Source organism: Rhinolophus hipposideros, assembly GCF_964194185.1.
Source record: "Rhinolophus hipposideros genome assembly, chromosome: 8".
Taxonomy (NCBI): Eukaryota; Metazoa; Chordata; class Mammalia; order Chiroptera; family Rhinolophidae; genus Rhinolophus; species Rhinolophus hipposideros.
Window position 1 is genome coordinate 79,595,709 of NC_138054.1, and position 18,491 is coordinate 79,614,199.

The 18,491-nt window shown below is 46.8% G+C and overlaps 1 protein-coding gene across 2 annotated transcripts; it reads right to left on the reverse strand.

Annotated features, from left to right (window-relative positions):
• Positions 1-995: 995 nt before the first annotated feature.
• RPL11 (ribosomal protein L11) lies at positions 996-18,372 on the reverse strand. 2 transcript variants are annotated; one of them, XM_081056680.1, is made up of 7 exons: positions 18,280-18,372; positions 6,341-6,536; positions 5,488-5,635; positions 4,016-4,122; positions 2,674-2,805; positions 1,492-1,602; positions 996-1,074 (listed from the first exon to the last, which is right to left on the reverse strand). In XM_081056680.1, the coding sequence occupies exons 1-7, from the start codon at positions 18,324-18,326 to the stop codon at positions 1,045-1,047; spliced, it is 771 nt and encodes a 256-aa protein (XP_080912806.1). In that variant the 5' UTR covers positions 18,327-18,372; the 3' UTR covers positions 996-1,044. The 2 variants fall into 2 exon arrangements, with proteins under 2 accessions (XP_080912806.1, XP_080912807.1); XM_081056681.1 differs by lacking the exon at positions 18,280-18,372 and having other exon boundaries at positions 6,107-6,356.
• Between the last annotated feature and the right edge of the window lie 119 nt (positions 18,373-18,491).

Below are 18,491 nucleotides of genomic sequence, written 5' to 3' on the forward strand. Positions count from 1 at the left end.
AATAATCTCTGGGTTTTAAAATACCCACAAAGGCAGCTAACAAATCAGAGCACCATTAACAACAATGAAAAGGTGGCCTAAGGACACCCAATCTCATTAGTCACAAGTGAGTAAGTTATTGAACCGAATTAATATATGCTCAGAATTTAAACCCAAGACTGAAAACTACGAACCACTAGCCAAGTATTGTGTCTAACAGTCAAAGAAATGGTGGCTCTTGAATGTCACCGCTTCAGTGACCTGCACATGTACAGGCTAGAAAGTTCCACTTTCACACCAAAGGGGGAGCAAACTGGTAAGAGTAACTTTTCTCATACACCGAAACACAAAATTAACCCTTTTGAGAACCATGTGCCTGGCACAAGTCTAAGCATTCGACCACCATGAGCCCATTTACCCTTATTGCCTCCGGGATACAGACGAGGAAACTGAGGCAGAGAAACTAACTTGCTTAAGGTAACACATCTCATAAAAGATACGGAAGGAATCAAATCCAGGCAATTTGCCTCAAAGACCCCCCTCTTCTCTACTTACACTGCCTCTCGATCACCTTACAGATTCTCATTTTAAGTCTGAAAAGTTACACCAAAATTTAAGCCCAAGCATCACACCAAAGCCTGTGATCCCTTCACCAGACCTCAGTGCTGGTAAAATCCCTAGTGAAGAACAGAATCACTGAATCAAGGGGACCCTCCTAGAACATGGTCACATTGTACCTCACCTTTAGTCAAGGCTCTAAATTCAAACCCCAGCCCCAATCATACCTTCCCCTCTACAATCAGTTCCCAAGTGACTCCCACACCACAATCTATCACCAGGGTGTGGTGAGCACGGGCAATGCTGCGAAGCTCAGGCTTGGATCTGCCAGGAAACACTGGCATCCAAGCAGAGGAAGACAGGGTTGTTACCAGCTAGTCCCACCGAAGCTTTAAGTGGCTTGAGGTCCAAGGACTTGAATACGGCCAGGCTCCTTTCACAGAACACACACAGTAATGTACATTTCACAGAAAATATTTTATTCGTCTTTTGGACAGAAATGGGAATTTATTTGCCAGGAAGGATGATCCCGTCATACTGCAAGAGAAGAGATTTTATGTTTTCAGAACAGGAGGCAACAGCAAAGATCGCAGCAATGGCTAATGTTTGAGAATTCAAACCTGATGCATGAAATTGGCTCTGAATCTTACATCCCTTCTGGACTAAACAGGAAGCTGGTCAGTTTTAACAACTGCTACACTGAGAAAAAGGGGGCTCCGAATACGCCATGTTCCTCCCCATCCAGCTACTAGCATTCATAGGGGTGGGGAAAAGGCCTGCTTCTGGGTGTTCTTCTAAACCACCAACCCTGGAAGCCCCCACTTGCCAAGTTGCCGAAATAGTCTATCTTTAAAGAAGCTACCCACCAATGATGCTCAATTTTGCATCCCCAAATCCCAACTTCATTCACCAATACCACATTCCACCATTTCACCTGAGACCAATCAGCGTTACCTTCTGCTGGAACCAGCGCATGGCCTCCTCTTTGCTGATTCTGTGTTTGGCCCCAATGCAGCCTGTCCTGCGTTTCTTGTCTGCGATGCTGAAACCTGGCCTACCCAGCACCTGTCCCGGAATAACCAACAGTCACCTAGCCAGCTCAGAGTCAAGAGCAGATGCACGAGACTCACATGTTGCAGAGATCGACCTTCAAGAGTGACCTGGTGACCCAATGAATCACGGAGCAAGAGACCCACGATCTCTGTGGTGGAACTGTTTCCAGCCTCCTGGACAACGCATCCCATACTATAGGTTTGCTCTGGAGGCTGGAACTTGCAGCAATTCCCCCCCACCCCAACTTCCAGTGGTAGGTAGCTAAGGATTTTCCACCACTGCTCCCCAATTTCCAAAGCACTTTTACTTTTAAAAACAGTATTAGGAAAAATCTGATCATACTACTGCACTGTAGAAAAGGTAAAATTCTGAGAAGCACAAATAGTTATGTTTCTCTCCTTTCACTTCAGCTCAGAAGTGCTTCTTAAAGGTTTGCTGTTCCCAAACTCCCAGTGAGCACCCAATTCTCATTACTGTTTGGATATTCAGATCTAACGAGAGTGCTGCCATCTTTCAGGGTCTGTAATAATCAGGACTTCTGGTTTTTGCTAGTTTCATGGTTGGACCAAAACAGTGCAGTAATGCAAATGGTCACTTCTACATTGAAATCCCCATCCTGAGCAAACCAGCTGCTCGCCAAACCTGCTTCTATAGCCCCTGGGTGGAAGCCACCCCTCTCCCAGGTCTAAGGGAGGAAGCTGGGAGAGACCAGCCTCAGTGCAGCCAACTTGCATACCAATGAGGCACCAACACTATTTCTCAAATGTTCAAGTCAGTGGCCACATGGAATAGTTTCCTTCATCCATCTTTAAGCCATTATTGGTGGTTGCTAGACCCTAGGCTGTGAGCGTCACATAGCACTGATCTTGTCTATCTAGTTCAGTCCTGTATCCTACACATGCCACAAGAGGGGAACATCTTCCTTCCCAAAGTGGGAGAAGACAAAGGCAGACAACAGTCAAAGCTCCAATTCAATATGCAGACATCAAAATAGCACAAAATGAAGACATCAAAATGAAATAAAGAAGTAGCAGCTTCCACTCTCCGCACAGACCAGGAGTGGAAAAGATTAAAAATTCATACCACATAGAAGTCCAGGCCATAGATACCAATGCTTGGGTCGTATTTGATTCCCAGATCGATGTGTTCCTGGATTCCAAAACCAAAGTTTCCAGTATCTGAGAAGTTATTTTTTCGTAACTCGTACTCTCGAACCTAAGGAGAAAAATATAGCAGTCACACTCCTGTGTCAACTCAAGTCCCAAAATAACTAGCTTAGTTTGCGACACTCAGCACCCCAGAAATACAATTCAATGCAATCTGGCCAGGAACAAAATCTGATTTCCTTACTACACACTAAATCACATCCCAACTATGGATTTCATAGAACTTTCCTAACTTTCAAAGGGCAAGTTAGAAGTTCAGACATACAGATGACCAACAAGCATATGAGAAGATGCTGGACATCGCTCATCATGAGGGCGATGCAAATCGAAACCACAATGAATTATCACCTCACACCTGTTAGAATGGCTATTGTCAAAAAGACAAGAAGTAAGTGTTGTCAAAATGTGGAGTAAAGGGAACCCTTTTCCACTGGTGCAAATGCAAACTGGTGCAGCCACTATGGAAAAACAATTATGAAGGCTCCTCAAAAAAAACACAAAAAACTACCACGATCTAGCCAATTCCACTTCCAGGTATTTCTGGGTATTTATCTAAACAAAACAAAAACACTAATTCGAAAAGACACATGCACCCTTATGCTCATTGCAGCATTATTTACAATAGCCAAGATATGGAAACAACTTAAGTGTTCACTGGTGGATGAATGGATAAAGATGACATGGTTATATGCAATGGAATATTACTCAGCCATAAAAAAGAATGTATCTTCCCATTTGCAACAATAATAGCATGGACCTTGAGGGTATTACCCTAAGTGAAATAAGTCACACAGAGAAAGACAAATACCATTATGATTTTACTTATACATGGAATCTAAGAAATAAAACTCATACAGAATAGACTGGTGGTTGCCAGAGGGTAAGTTAGGTGAAATGGGTGAAGAGGGTCAAGAGGTACAAACTTCCAGTTATAAAATAAGTCACAGTGATTATAATCGATATTATATTGCATATTTGAAAGTTGCTGAGAGCAAATCTTCAAAGTTGTAAGAAAATTTTTGTCACTTTGTAGTATTAGATGGTAACAAGGCTTATTGTGATCATTTCAGTGTATACAAGTATCATTTTGCTGTACACCTGAAACTAACACAATGTTGTATGTCAATTGCACCTAAACAAAACAAAAAAAAAACAGGGCACCAAAAACAGTACATTAAGTTTAACCACTGCCACTATAATTATCTACATGTGTTAAGCTGGTGCTCTTTAGTATCAATCCATGATGAGATCAGCCTCACCTTTAGACCTTTCTCCAAGATTTCTTCTGCTTTGGCCCCACGTACTGTGCAGTGGACGGCAATCTTTTCATTTCTCCTGATGCCAAAGGATCTAACGGTGTATCTAGCTGCAGGCAGAAGTTAACAAGGAGTCAGGTTGTCATACTCCCACTGCAATGGTCTATTCTCCAGAACATCATCTCCACGACTCCAAAGAGACAGTTAAGTATCTACCCACTCCAAGTGGTGGTATTCTAACCAGTGTCACCTACTGTCTGTCAATTGGTTTCTTTTTTGTTGTTGTTAATCGGTTTCGTTCATAAAACAGAAAACATCTTTTCCAACCTCCAAATCACTCAGCTATAAACAATTAAGCGCTAGAGTCATAATGTCAATCTCATGAACGGGAAGTTCACAACCAGAACAGGCCCCTAGAAAGGAAGGTGATCACTGTATTCTAAAGAAAATATTGGGATGATAATAGCTAATATTTGCCAAAAATCTTATTGAACTGTTATCCCCATTTTACAAATGAGATTCTGAGAGGTTAACTTGCCCAAGATTACAGTTGGTAATAAGAGGCAGAATGTGAATCCAAGGACTTGCCATATTCCACCATCCTAAAGCAAAACAACTTTAAAAACAAAAAAGGAACAATAGGGCCGGCCCAGTAGCTCAGGTGGTTGGAGCTCCATGCTCCTAATGCAGAAGGCTGCTGGTTTGATTCCCACATGGGCCAGTGGGCTCTCAACCACAAGGTAGCCAGTTTGACTCCCGCAAGGGATGGTGGGCTGTGCCCCCTGCAACTAACAACAGCAACTGGACCTGGAGCTGAGCTGCGCCCTCCACAACTAAGACTGAAAGGACAACAACTTGACTTGGAAAAAAGTCCTGGAAGTACACACTGTTCCCCAATAAAAGTCCTGTTCCCCTTCCCCAATAAATTCTTTTTTTTTTCAAAGGGAACAATAGTATTGCCCACACTGCGTTTGGTGGCATGTCGTATCTAGGAACTCATTCTACCCTCTACAATCACATAAAGCAAGCATTACTATCCCTTTCACGTGAAAAAGGAAGCTGAGGTCCAGAGAGGCCAACGTCAGACCAGCAAGTGGTGGAGCCAGGACTTGAACCCAGTTAGTCTCCGTACACGGCCCTGTCCTCAGGTAGCCTAGAGAACCCTAACTGCTCATCGGGCCTAATACCATTCACCGCAGCCGCCACATTTCCCCTGCACCTCATCCCTTCCCTTGGAAAACGCTTTACTTGGGCTCGTCTTAACTTCTGCTCCCGTAAAACCAGGTATGCCAACGCCACACCCGATCTTAAAAAGGAAGATGCTTCTTGGGTAACTCAGGAAGATAACGCTCTTAAGGGAGGCCAACTGGCACCTTCAAAACGGGCGTTCATCCCACAGGCCTGACAGCAAAGCAGGGACGCAGCAGCCAGGCGTACCAGGCCAGCAGCCCTCCACGCGCCTGCCGTCGCCTCACCTTTGGAGAACACCGGGGTCTGGCCCGTGAGCTGCTCCAGGACCTTGGCCGCGCGGGTCAGCCTGTCTCCACTCTCCCCCACACAGATGTTGAGGCAGAGCTTGCGGATGCGCAGCTCCCGCATGGGGTTCTCCTTTTCCCCTTGGTCCTGCCGTAAAAGGGAAGCACAGCCGTCAGCACGCGGACCCGCCCCGCGGCGGAGCCCACTATTTGCACACGCTGGAAGTTCACGCCTGCTCATCCCAAACCGCAAGCCCGAAGGCAGCAGCCAGCACGGAACGGGTGACCCTGTAGGGCGGTGTCACGGTCCCAGACACCGAGAAGGAATCCCAAGGGGCCCAACACGTAGCGGGGGCGGGGAGCGCCGCAACAGAACGTCGAGGGGGGAGAGGAAACACAACTGAGTTGCCGAGACAGTAACCACGTGGCTGGGCCACGTCCATCCCCTTCCGAAGCAGCTCCGGGGCCGCGGCGGAGGACCGGTCCCTTCGCACCCGCAGGTGCCGGCGGAGGTTCCCCAGCACCCGGGGAGTCCCAACGCCCCGGGACCGGAAGCAGGTCCGGACCCCGCGTCCCCGACCCCTTCGTTCGATGCGCTCGCCCCCCCAGGCAAGCCTACGGGCCCGCGTTTCTGTGCCTTCCAGGAAGCTGCCCCGAGCCCACTCCCAGGAGGGCGGGAGAGGCGGCAGGGACCAGCTCTGCGTTCTCGGCCCGCGTGGCTCTGCCAGTGTCGGTACGGCCAGCATCGAGGGAATCCGTCCTCCTCGGGCCGCGACGAAGCAGCCTCTGCGGGCTCGTCCGAGCGTGGATGGAAGCGGATGAAGGGAAGCAAATCCACGACTCAGCTACTCACCGCCATCATGAGAGACAGGAAGAGAGAGTGACGTTTCCGGCGCAGGGCCTTATGGGCCAGGAGGCGGGCTCTTCTCTCGAGCGAACCAGAGAGATGAGAGGAAAGGAAGAGAGGCGCGCGTGGAGCAGCGCAGCACCGGCTTCCCCCTCGTGGACACTGCTCGCAACTGCAGGCGACGCCGGCTGGCGATCCGGACCTGAGTTTTCCAAAAAGAGTTTTTAAAGCTCCCTGAACTGGGTTTTACTTGAGCTTCCGGACCGCATACAAGTCTCAGGAACTGGTGGTTCTTGCGTAATGAGCCTGCCAGAACTACATTAAATCAATTATGCAAATTATGAAGCAAATCATTTATTCTGTAACAGTGTAAACAAATGGAATGTATACAATTAGAACACAGTGGTGGCTTGAGTCCTGAGCTACGAAGACAGGCAGATGTGGTCCGGCCTTGGCTGACAGCTATGTGGCCTTGTGCAGGTTACTAATCAGACCTCTTTCAACCTCAATTTTCCTCATTTTTAAAATGGGTACTCCCATAAGATTGTGCAAATTAAATGAGGTAATTGTGTAGAGCACAGAGTGAGCCCACAATAAGTGGTTACTCTTGTTATTAACATAAACCTATGCATCCAAGCAACCTCCCTTCCCGTCAGAAAAAGTGTTAGACATGGTCAATATATAGTCAAGAGAGGGTCATCCTGCAGGCACAAAGACGGCTTGCAGATTAGTCTGGCAGACAAGGGACAATCAGAGGGCTCCCTGGTTGACACCAAATCCTTAGCAGCAGGACCTAAGGACGTGCCAGGATCCGCAGCCCATGCAGAAGCTGAGCTGGTCTTGAGTCAGCGAGTTCCTTTCACAGGAACCAATGGGAAAAGGAGAACATACAGGTCTTCCATGGGAAAGCAGCCAAGTCACTTCCTTCGGCTGTCATAGTTCTTTCTCCCATCACTATAGGGGAGGTAGAGGCGCCCAGGCTCTCCTTGTTTTATGCATGGAAATGAAAGAGCACTTCTGGGAAGCTGGGCTGATGGAGGAGGGCAAAGGGAAAAGGCCTCCCCTTTGAGCCTCCTTCAAGCAACCACTGGCTTCCCCAGAGCTGGGGCCTCAGCCAGACCTCTAGGAGGGACAGAACTGAGGGAGGGACTGCCTCAAAACTTGGAATAAAGAGACAACTGAAGGTAACACAGAGTCCTGGATTTTGTTTTGCTATAAAGCATGTTCTTGGGATAATTGGTAAAATCTGAGTAAAGTCTGTAGACTTCAGAAATGTACCCATGTTAAACTAATGCCCTCATTCTGATTATTTGACCTTGGTTCTTTCTATTAGAGAGTGTCCTTGGGTTTAAGAAATACACATTCAGTTTGGGGGGGGGGAGGTAAAAGAACATCATAGCTGCAGCTTACTCCCAAATGATTCGGGGGGGGGGGGAATGTATACTTAGAGGGAAAAGGATAAAGCAAATGTGGTAAATTTAAGACTCAGGGAAACTGGGTGAAGGATACATGGGACTTTTTGCAACTTCTCTGTAACTCTAAAATTGTCAACGTGAAGTTGAGAAAATAACCTGAGGGAAACATGTCTCCGAGCAAGATAAAACAGAGCTCATCCTCCAAAGGTCAGTCTCATTCTCTCCCCTCACCCTTTTCTCCACTGAACTTCCCCATAATCACTCCAGTATCCACACAGTGTTGATGACAATAGTTAAGTGATCACTCAACCTTTAACATCCCTGTGGAGATAGACACTATTGTGTTCCCATTTCACAGATGGGCAAACAAGGCACACAGAAGTTTAGTAATTTTAATAGATACTATTTAAGTCAGGCAGTCTAGTGCCAGAGTCCAGTCCTGTTCTAGGAGCTGATGGATGAGGCCAGGGCCAAAAGTTGCCCCAGGGTTCCCCTTTCACATCTTTTCTGCCCTGTGAGCCCAGTTCTCCAGTTCTTGCACTAGTCAGGCCCCCAAAAGGAAGCAGAAGGGGCAGAATTAGCCCCAGCACACACACACACACACACACACACACACACACACACACACACACACACTTTCTACTTGCTTAAGACATTCAGGTCAGTAGAGGCAGAGGCAAAAAGACTTGCTGTGCTTTATTCTCATGCTTCAAATCATATTAGCAAAAAGAAAACCATATTAGCAGGGGCAGATTCTGGACAGTTCAGGCAACTCTTGAGTAACTGCAAGACTTCTCCTTGAACCACTCTTTCCCAGGTGTGGCTCTGTCTGGGCTGCCCCTGGCTTGGAAGGGCCTAAAGCAACTGTCACTAAGTGTACCTTCTCCACTTCCTGACCTCTTTCATGGCCGAGTTGGTGACTTTGCCGCCAGTTGTTGCTTTTTTCTCTACTGCCTTGATGAGCCCAATGGCCACCGTCTGCCTCATGCCAGGCACAGCCAAATGACCTAAGACACAGGACGTGGAGAAACAAGTGGGGAACACTCCCCGGGCACGAGCAAGTCCTCTGGACTTGCACAGGAGTTCCAGTGAGCCAAGTAAGTGATACTTTGGTGGTATCTATTTTATGATACTTCGATATCTATCTATAAGTGATATCTGTTGTGTAGGTAAAAAACTGAGGCCAAGAAGTTGAAGATCACTTGGCTATAATCGTTGAAAACCTGGAAGTCTCACACCAGCACTTAAATTCTTAGCCACTTACGAGTCACTGTTCTGTTTCCAAAGTGAAGATCACAGAAGTTTTGCTTTTAGGGCACTCACCATCCTACCATCCAAATGCTCCTAGCCTCCAAGTAACTTGTACCTTCTCCATGCCATCACAACCCATGAGATGGATCTCATTTATATTCAACTGTGAATCGGGCAGTTCCTTCATCTGGGGACTCTTGAATGCTCCCCTGACTTCAAGTTGCAGAGGGAAAGGCTTTGGCACTTGGCTTCAAGCCTCATAGTATTTTTGACAGAGGTAGGAAGAACTTACCCAGCATTGCAAGAGTCACGTGGCAGCCTGTGGCCTACCTCTAAAATTAGCCTTTTGAAATTCACCCCCTTTCCCATTACCTGCGAGAGTATGATGGTAGTGACTTGTTTTCCTTATTTATTTGTAAATGTCTAACATCTAGCCCAGAGCCTGCCACAGAAGCACTTCATAAAAGTGCCTACTCCCTATATATTTGAGCTCAGAATGTTCTAGGTTAGTGGTTTAAGCCCAGCCACGCATCCACGTAAATCTCACCGGCGTTGCCCCGGAGTTGAGCCAATATATTTCAGGAAGCAAAGATGCTGAGAACCTTCATAGCTCTTAGATCTCATTCCATCTGCTCAGTACACAAATGGGGAAACTGAGGCCCCTTCCCTTCTCTGGGCTTGTTAACATACCACAAAGTCAAGTAAGCGTTAGGAGTAAAAAGGAAAACAAGACTCAAATACTCTAGTACTCATGCCTTCTGGTGACTGAGATGTTCCCCTACAGGGATACCCTAACAACTGTGCTGAGGGGTCTAAAGACTGCCCCCCAGGGAGCAGACTTGTATGCAGGGTCAGCATACTGAGGATGAGACCTAGGGAGATGACTTCAGTATGATAGCACATAGTGTGCGTGCCTTTTAAGCAGACATTGTATTTACTCCTCTAAAAACCAGCCAAAGCACATCAGAGACATCCTTTTTGCCCTGAAAGGCATATCAGTTAACTGGAAATACAGAAGAGGTGAAGAAAGAACCAAGGTGATCGAAGGGCCACGTGGGCAGCCAGACCATTGAGCAGCAGAACTGGTCAGCACGGGGCCTTCGGTCGGGCAGATTATCAGAATCCTGATGAAATTCCTCCTTTGGAGCCATCGGTCTTGGAGCAAATCTCTAGGCTTTGAAACCATCAGCATCAAGGGAAATCACCAGCCCCTACCTCAGAACTATAAGTTAAAGGCAGGACCTGGGGACGCAGGGATGCCTGCGGATGTCCGGGGGTTTGATGTCAATCATCCTTCATGCCGGCATTCTGTGAGCCATGCCAGTGTCTGTCCCTACTGGCCTCATCCCACCTGATCTGGGACAGTGGGCAGTGAGACCCACAGAGCAGCCAGGGCTGACCAGTAACTTTGACCTCTGCTTGCTCTGACACCAGGATCCACTGCATTCCTGCGGAAGCTGTGGGCAGCAGGGTGTCACCTGGGCTCTACTTCTCGTGACCCCTCATATCTGTCCCCAATTTGGGCACCAAGATCATTCGTGACCTCTGCAAGTGAGATGGACTCCAAGATACGCTGCAGAGTAGATGAGAGCAGGGGGAAGACCATGGCACTGATCTTGGACATTTGCTCTGGAGCAGGACAGAGAGGTCATGGTGAGGTCAAGTTCTCAAGTGATCTGGGACAGAGCGGTACAGAGGGTGTCTCCGGGACCCAAGGAAGCTGTGCTGGGACCAGAGAAGGGATGGTCTGGGGGCCGAGGTAGGAGCAGTCATGAAGAGGACGGCGTGGCCTCTGGGTCCACTGCCCGAGGACAGGGCTCTGCTCCGGGCGGCAGCCTGTGCCTTTGTCACCTCTGTGTGCTGAGCTCGGAGTTTGCTGCCTCCTGGGTTCTTCCTCACAAACTGTTCAGGGAACTGCCGGGTGGTCCTCTCCTTGACCAGAGTCCCACCAGAATCCAGACTTGGCCACGGAGACGAGGTGACGCTGCTCCCGCAGCCACCTGCAGACCCCAAAGACTTGGGTTTCTGACGCCTGCAGATGCCGTCTGGGGGTGAGCACCCAGGGAGCCTCAGCCTGGGTGTAACCTCGTCTTGTACTAGGCGTGCCCAGTGTCAGTTACACGCAGTGCTCCACAGGAGTTCCCTGTCACACCTCATGTGCCCTGTGTCACACCACACATGCCCTGTGTCACTGCAGCATTCTGGTCTTGTTTGTTCTTAGTGTCCACTACCTCTTGGTTTTAGTATGTTTCCTGGCGAGCTTGAGTACTCGCTATATTGGCATTCTCCTTACATTCCCTGGTGAAAAGTGTTTCTGCACCCACGTACCTGGTGGCTCAAGATGGCCGTTGGGCCATAAACACAGTTGCACACAACTGGTGGTCTTGGGCCTGTGGTCGTGCAGAGACTCCCTAGTCTAGTGTTTCCCACTGTCATTTGTATCTTCCAGAAATTTAACTTTTCAACTAGTCAAATTTGTTGAACTTTATAATCTCTTTGCTCCTTTCGTCCTTGTTAAGCAAGTGTGCTTTACACCTGGGCTGGATGCTCTGTTTGCTTCATACGGGTCTCCTGTGGCTTGCTGTCCGTATGTTTTGCTAATCCAGACACTGCCTCACTGATTCCCACGTTACTTCAGCTGCCTCCTGCACTCGTCACAGTGTCTCCTGTCCTGCTGCCTGTTGACACCTGTTTGCTCCTGTAAAAAATACCTGTCCTGGAAAAAAAAAATAAAGGGAGGACCTGGGAGAATTGCCCTGGGGTCACACACAACCAGCTCTCAGTGATCGGTCACTCTCAGTCCTCGGTGAGACTGACTCTCAGAGGAGGCAGTGTGTGCCAGGGGTGAAAGGGTTGGGAAGAAGGATCAGGGAAAGCTTTGCTGGATGGGGAAGAGGACTCCAGTCAAGAAATCCTTCTCCCACAGGAGAGTAGCAGAGCTATGCAGTCCAGAAGCCACACAGAACACATCTTATCTCGTGGACTAAAAAACTGGTGGCCCAGAGAAAAAAGCTACCATTTCTATTAGTACTCAACTCTCAGAAAGGAGGGGTGGGGGTATGGGAAGATAAGATGCCTTGACAGAATTTAATAAGCATTTTTATATCAAGCTTATAAGAAATAATCAAGCTTATAAGAAAAAAAGAGTATTCCCTCTTTTTACAGAGGGAATAGGTAGTTGAGGGTCAGAAGTAGGTTGCCCAAGATCCAAGCCAGAAGTTGATAATGAGGCCAACTCCTAATTCAAACACCAGCTTTGTCATCAAGGATGAGCTCTTCTTTCTTGGCAACTCGTTGGCTCTGTGCCCACTCAGAGGCCTGCAGAAGCCTATGAGGTCAGCATCATGCCCATCTTAAAGATGGAGAAGCTGAGGTCTCCAATGTCACAGGTATTTCTTAAGAGTTAAATCTAAACTTTAAATCTGTCTAGTCCACTGAATGCATGCTTTGTTTCTTCTTGGTATCTAGAACATAGGAGGTACTTAATAAATGCTCAGGACATGAGCATAAAATCCCTCTATCTCATGAACTGAAATACTGAAATACATACATACATAAAATCCCTCTATCTCATGAACTGAAATACATGATGATACTTAGGATGTGGGCAAATGATCATAAAAGCTTCGGGTTTGTGCTCTTACATCATATAAAGTAACTCTCTCCTACCTTGCCTCTTCGCCCTTTATATTTTCCTTTTTTTAAATTTTACTGGGGAATATTGGGGAACAGTGTATTTCTCCAGGGCCCATCAGCTCCAAGTCATGTCCTTCAGTCTAGTTGTGGAGGGCGCAGCTCAACTCCAAGTCCAGTCGCTGTTTTCAATCTTTAGTTGCAGGGGGTGCAGCCCACCATCCCATGCGGGAATTGAACCAGCAACCTTGTTGATGAGAGCTCACGCTCTAACCAACGGAGCCATCCAGCCCCCCTTTATATTTTTCTTAGCACTTGTCATCGTCCACTATATTATACCCTGCACCCTAATAAGACCAAGTGCCACAAGAAGAGTCACATCCTATCCATTGCTGCACCCTCAGCACCAAGGACAGTGCCCAGCATGCAAATGTTCAAATACCATTCAAATAAAAACACCGCCAATGGCAGTTCTAATCTTTCTCACGGACAATTGGCGGTATGTGTCAGAAGACACCAAAATAATGCCTACCTTTTGTTTCATTAGGAACTTATTCTAATTAAATAGAGGAAACATTCAAAGATTTATTTACCAAGATGCTTATGGCAGTTTTTAATAAAATTAGAAATAATAGTCTTAGAAGCAGGTGACCTTGGGATATTACTCAACTATACTATGTCCCAGTTTTCTTATTTTACATGGGACTAACATACCTTCTTCATGGGGTTGTGTATATGTAAAGTGCTTAGTCTGGTGTCTGGCACGTAATTTCTCAAATCATTAATCACCATTTTCCTTAATAATGGATATGGCTAAACAAACTACTGTACTTCTGTGAGATGCAATACAAAACACCCATTAACTATTCAACATCTTTAAATGGCAAGGACAATTTTAAAAATAAAAGGTGTCATAGAATGTTATATATGTATAGTTTGAGTCCTGCTGTGACTACCTAGAAAGAACTGCATGAAAATTAGGTTATCTATAAGCTGTGAGATTGCAGTTTATGCTTTATATCTATATGAAATGCTCATTGCGAAAATGTTAGAGTGTTTTTATAATCAGAAAAAGATAGCTATGTGCCTGTGGAGGAAAAGGCTAAGAATCCTCTAGTCAGTTATAGAAAAGGTAGGCTTTAGGCAAATGTAATAAGTGATAGCAGTTAGCATTTGAGCACCAACTGTATGCATGAATGGATGCCCATACGGAGTCTCTCATGTTATTCTCACAACCCCATGAAGCGAGTCCGAAGGCCCAGAGCGTTAATACCTCACTTGTCTTTTTACTGTGGGCAAAGGATGGAGCTGGGGCTTGAACCAGGTCTGATGCCAGAGCTAGACTTCCTTGGTAGGGAGATACTCACGTAGAAATTTTAAACCTTACTCTATTGTGGGAATCTGTGAGCACAGAGATTATATCTTAGACAACACTTCTATTGCCCCCACCCTACCTAACCCGTCTTGTGAGGACGGACAGCTTAAATGCTTGTGAGTATGGGCTAGAATTCTAAGCTCTGCCAGCACTGCCCAGTAGGACTTTCTGCAATGATGGAAATATTCTGTAACTGCACTGTTCAATTTGGCAGCCACATAGGCTTATTGGGCCTTTGAAATGTAGCTAACACAACTAAGGACTTGAAGTTATTTAATTTCATTTTAATAATTTAAATAGCCACACAATGGCTGTCACATTGGACAATGCAGCTCTATGCATACTAGTCGTGTAGTCTTATCTCTGTTTGTTCATCTGTAAAATGGGCATCAACTCATGTTTCCTATGGGGATGGGAGTCATTCACAGTGACTGGTCCATAAGCACGCTGTAAATCCTGGGGATTAGGTTCTAGGAGAAGCCCAAAGATTTGAATGAGAAAGTCCCATTTAACTGGCTCTGCCCCAGTTAGCCCTCACCTTGGTGCTAGGTTCTATTAATATCATGTTGTCCCCATGCCAACCTGAGATGGGCATGAAGGCGACAGCCTCAGAGTTGTGACCAATCTTCTTGACACAGGCCTTCACCTCCCAGCTGATCTCCTCAAAGCGCTCACTACTGTAGGGTGTCTCTGTGATGTCCATCCTGTTGACCACCATGATGAGCTGCTTCACGCCCAGCATGTAGGCCAGCAACATGCTCACGTGTGCTCATGGGTCTGCCCATTCTTGGAGATGCCACCTCAAATTCATCTACACCACTTGCCACAGTCAGCATGGCACAGTCTGCCTGGCCCGAGGGACAGAGAGAGGAAAGCCCAGCTCAGATCTGGCCTGGGACATGCACTGCCCACCTCCATAGCAGGGCCAAGGCCACCTGGTGGTACCTGTGAGGGGCCCGTGATCACATTCTGGATGAAATCGCAGTGACTAGGGACATCGATGATGGTGATATATTCCTTTTGGTCTGGAACTCCACTGGAGATGTCGGTGGTGATGCCACTTTCCCACTCTGCCTTCAGCTTGCCCAGCACCCAGGCATACTTGAAGGAGCCTTTGCCAAGAGTGGGAGGGAAAATCCCAGGGTCACCACTACTTCCAAAGCTGCCCATTGACCAAGAAGAAGGTTCCCAAATAAGTTGAGAATCAGAGGGACAGTAACAGGGCAGTGTATGGAGATGCCATTGACATTTATAAATAATAGATTGTATCGCTTGTATAATTAAGTTTTTCTATCAGAGCAAGCTTTAGAGTCATATGGCCCAGGCCGTGTGATAAATTGCTAGTCTGGCACATGGTCAACAAGCCTTCAAGACAGGAATAGCAGCAAATACATAAGTATTGCGGACCCTGTACCTGGTGCTGTTTTAAGCACATGACAAGGTTTTTCTCATATAATTCAGCGAAGTTTTATTATCTTCATTTTACAGATCAAGTACGAGTGAAATTAACTGACTAGCCCAAGATGAAACAGCTAATTAGCAGCAATCAGGATTTGAACTCAAGGCATGGGACCCTAAAGTTCATACTCTTAACCCCTACCCTATGTTAAATAGTAGCTATGACTGATAATTACCCTCGGGACCCTGAGTGAGTTGACCTTCTTTCCAGCATTGGTAAAAAATGAGGCCACTGAAAAACATCCGTAGCGTATACAGGTTACCACATTGGTGCAGGGTCTACTCTACCACTTGCCAGCTGAAAGATCCTGGCCATTTGCTCATTTCATCTCCAGTTCAAGTGCTGCATTAGGCCTTGAGTTAAGAGTGGAAAACAGGACAGACCAGAAACCAGGTGGTTTCCTCAGGAAAACTAGTTAGGTCATTAAGAGATAGGACTAGAACCCAGGTGTCCTGACTTTGGCTACTACAGAAACTTCTATAAAGTCCATCATAATTTAGAATACACATTGGATAAGCAGGTCTCAAAGAGTGGGGGACCCTTGGTGGTCCCTAGGATCCTTTAGAGTTTGCAAGGTTAAAACTATGTTCATAATAATACTAAAACATTAATTAGCTTTTCCCTTCTTATTCTCTCATGAGTGCACAGTGGTGTTTCCCAAAGGCTGCATGACATAAAAATTGCAACAGACTGAATGCAGAATCAGATATGAAAATCCAGCTGTTTGCTATTAAGACAGACATTAAAGATAGCTGCAAAAATATAAAGCAATGCCACTCATAAGATTTTTTGTTTTGGAAAATAGTTATCTTTTAAAAATACACACACAAAATGGGACACTTATGTTAATATGTAAGGGGTTTATTAAAATGAACTAAATATTTTTAAAACTCAGTTTTAATTGTAAATATCAGAAATATAGATAGTTCTAATTAATATGAACAAACACCCTCTGGGATCCCTTTAAGAATGTAAAAGTTTCCTGAGACCAGAAAGTTTAAGAACCAGCACATCAGTTCATTTGTTCTTCCATTACCTTCTTGGTTACGCCTCCACCATATTGGCTATGGACCAATCAGTCTTTTCTCAGGGTTCCAAAGCTTTCCTTGACAGCTCCTGATGTGTAAGCACCTCTGTGGTCACACAGCAGCCTAGCCGTTTGTCCCCCCCAACCTTTCCCTAGGGAAAGAAGAAGTTGTGGGACTGTGCCTCTCTGGGATGGAGTTTATAACATCCTGAGTCTCTCCATCTGGTCTTCAAGAGAAGGGTCTGCGGTCAAAGATGAGTAAGATTCCTCGCGGGAGGGACAACTCAAGGCTGACAGGGCCCTGTTAAGACCCCAATGAGCTGTTACAAGAAATAATAGGAGGGAGGCTTGCCCCTCCTTCCTCTTGTTCTTGTGGGAAACTGCCGCTTGCCTCTGCTCCTCCCTCTCACCTTATTGTGAGAGAGGCCCATTAGAGCAATAAGACCAAGCTCTTTCTGCTCAGCGCATGGGACAGTTTCACCGTGAGAGACTCTCTCCCCCAGGGTGGTGCATACCACACCTTAGTCATCTTGGGACGATATGCTTCGGCTGCTTTGGGACAAATAATTGGGTATTGAAATCATTTTTCTGAAGTGGTGTAAGAGTTTCACAGACCCTGCCTCTAATCATGTGATGTTCATTGTTTGTCATCAACAAATACTGTCAGTGATCCAATTCGGGGCTCCAGTCTCTTCAGGCTGCGAGTCCGTTGGTTCTCTGTGATGTAACTGTATGTGAGTCTCTGTCTCTTTATTATAGTTCAACCCTCGCCGCCTCGCTCGCCCTCCCACGGCTTGTGTTGTGCAGGTCGCAACACACCTCCACAACTATTCTGGCTGCACCTCAGGAAGGCAAGATTAGGAAAATGGGATCTATGTAGCCGATGAGTCTGACTTATGACCTGTTGCTGTCTCTTTTCCATCCCCATTTATACCTCTGCCGCAGCTGTTTCTACAGACCAGTTGCACCTCGTCTAGACGCTTCTTCAACCCTCTCCAGGGTTTCCCACACACCTTCCTGGCGTTTCCTCCTCATTCTCCTGCATGGGCTCTTTCTCCTGCACACACCCCAGGGCTCTGTCCCTCACCCTTCCCAAAGCATGTACCCAGCTCACTCCCATGGCCCACTCTCCAACCTGGATTTCTGTCTTGAGCTCCAGACTTCAATAGTCAGCTGGCATCTGGACATCAACACAGGTAGCCCTGAGGATGCCTGTTTTCACACATCTAGAGCAGATTTGTTTGGACTCCAGATCAGCTCTGCCTTTGGTATTCACCAACCATCCCATTTCCAAAGCCAGAAACTTGGGAGGCACGCTAAACTCCTCTCCCTCCATTACCCCCTTCCCTACAGCTAACCCTTAATTTTAAGTACTGTGGATTCCCCCCCTCCACGTCCCTGGACTCCATCCATTACTCTCCATGCCCATTGCTGCTGCCTGAGCCCAGGTCACCACCCTGGCTCACCTGGTCAGCTGCCACAGCCTCCGAACTGGCTTCCCAGCCTCCCCCACCTGCCAACCCTTTGGTCTGTTCTTCCCACTCAGCAGCCAGAAGATAAGGCACCCCCCTCCCCATTATAAATCATGATGTTAATAATAGATCCTTTAAGAGATTTAAGACAAAGTAGAAACACATGGGGGCACTCTAACCTTGGATTAAAATGTTCTTACAACCAGGACAATTTGGGGAGGGAGGGTCTATCAACCCTGACGAGGATATAACTAAACCTCAAACAATGAGTCAGTGTTTAATAAAACAAAGCTAACACCGTGGCCGCAGTTACCTTTCAGCTGGAGACTCATGAGGGTGGAACAGTCCCGGGAACCGCATCCCCTGCAAACCGGACCCGCTAATGCTAGGACTAACACCAGGTCCTGCAGCTAGGATCCATTGCCTTAGCCCCGACCAATCAGAAGAGCCCCCGCCCAACTCCCATAGCAACCTTGATTGATGATTTTCCCCTTCTATAGTCTGGCCACTAGAGGCCATCGGGGA

Coding starts and splice junctions, on each gene's coding strand:
- RPL11 (XM_081056680.1), bottom strand. CDS start 18,326: ATGCGGTTCCCGGGACTGTTCCACCCTCATGAGTCTCCAGCTGAAAG. Junction 5,636..6,340: donor TCCTGTCTCTCATGATGGCG/GTGAGTAGCTGA, acceptor CTTTTACGGCAG/GACCAAGGGGAAAAGGAGAA. Junction 1,603..2,673: donor ATGGCCTGGACTTCTATGTG/GTATGAATTTTT, acceptor ATTCCGGGACAG/GTGCTGGGTAGGCCAGGTTT.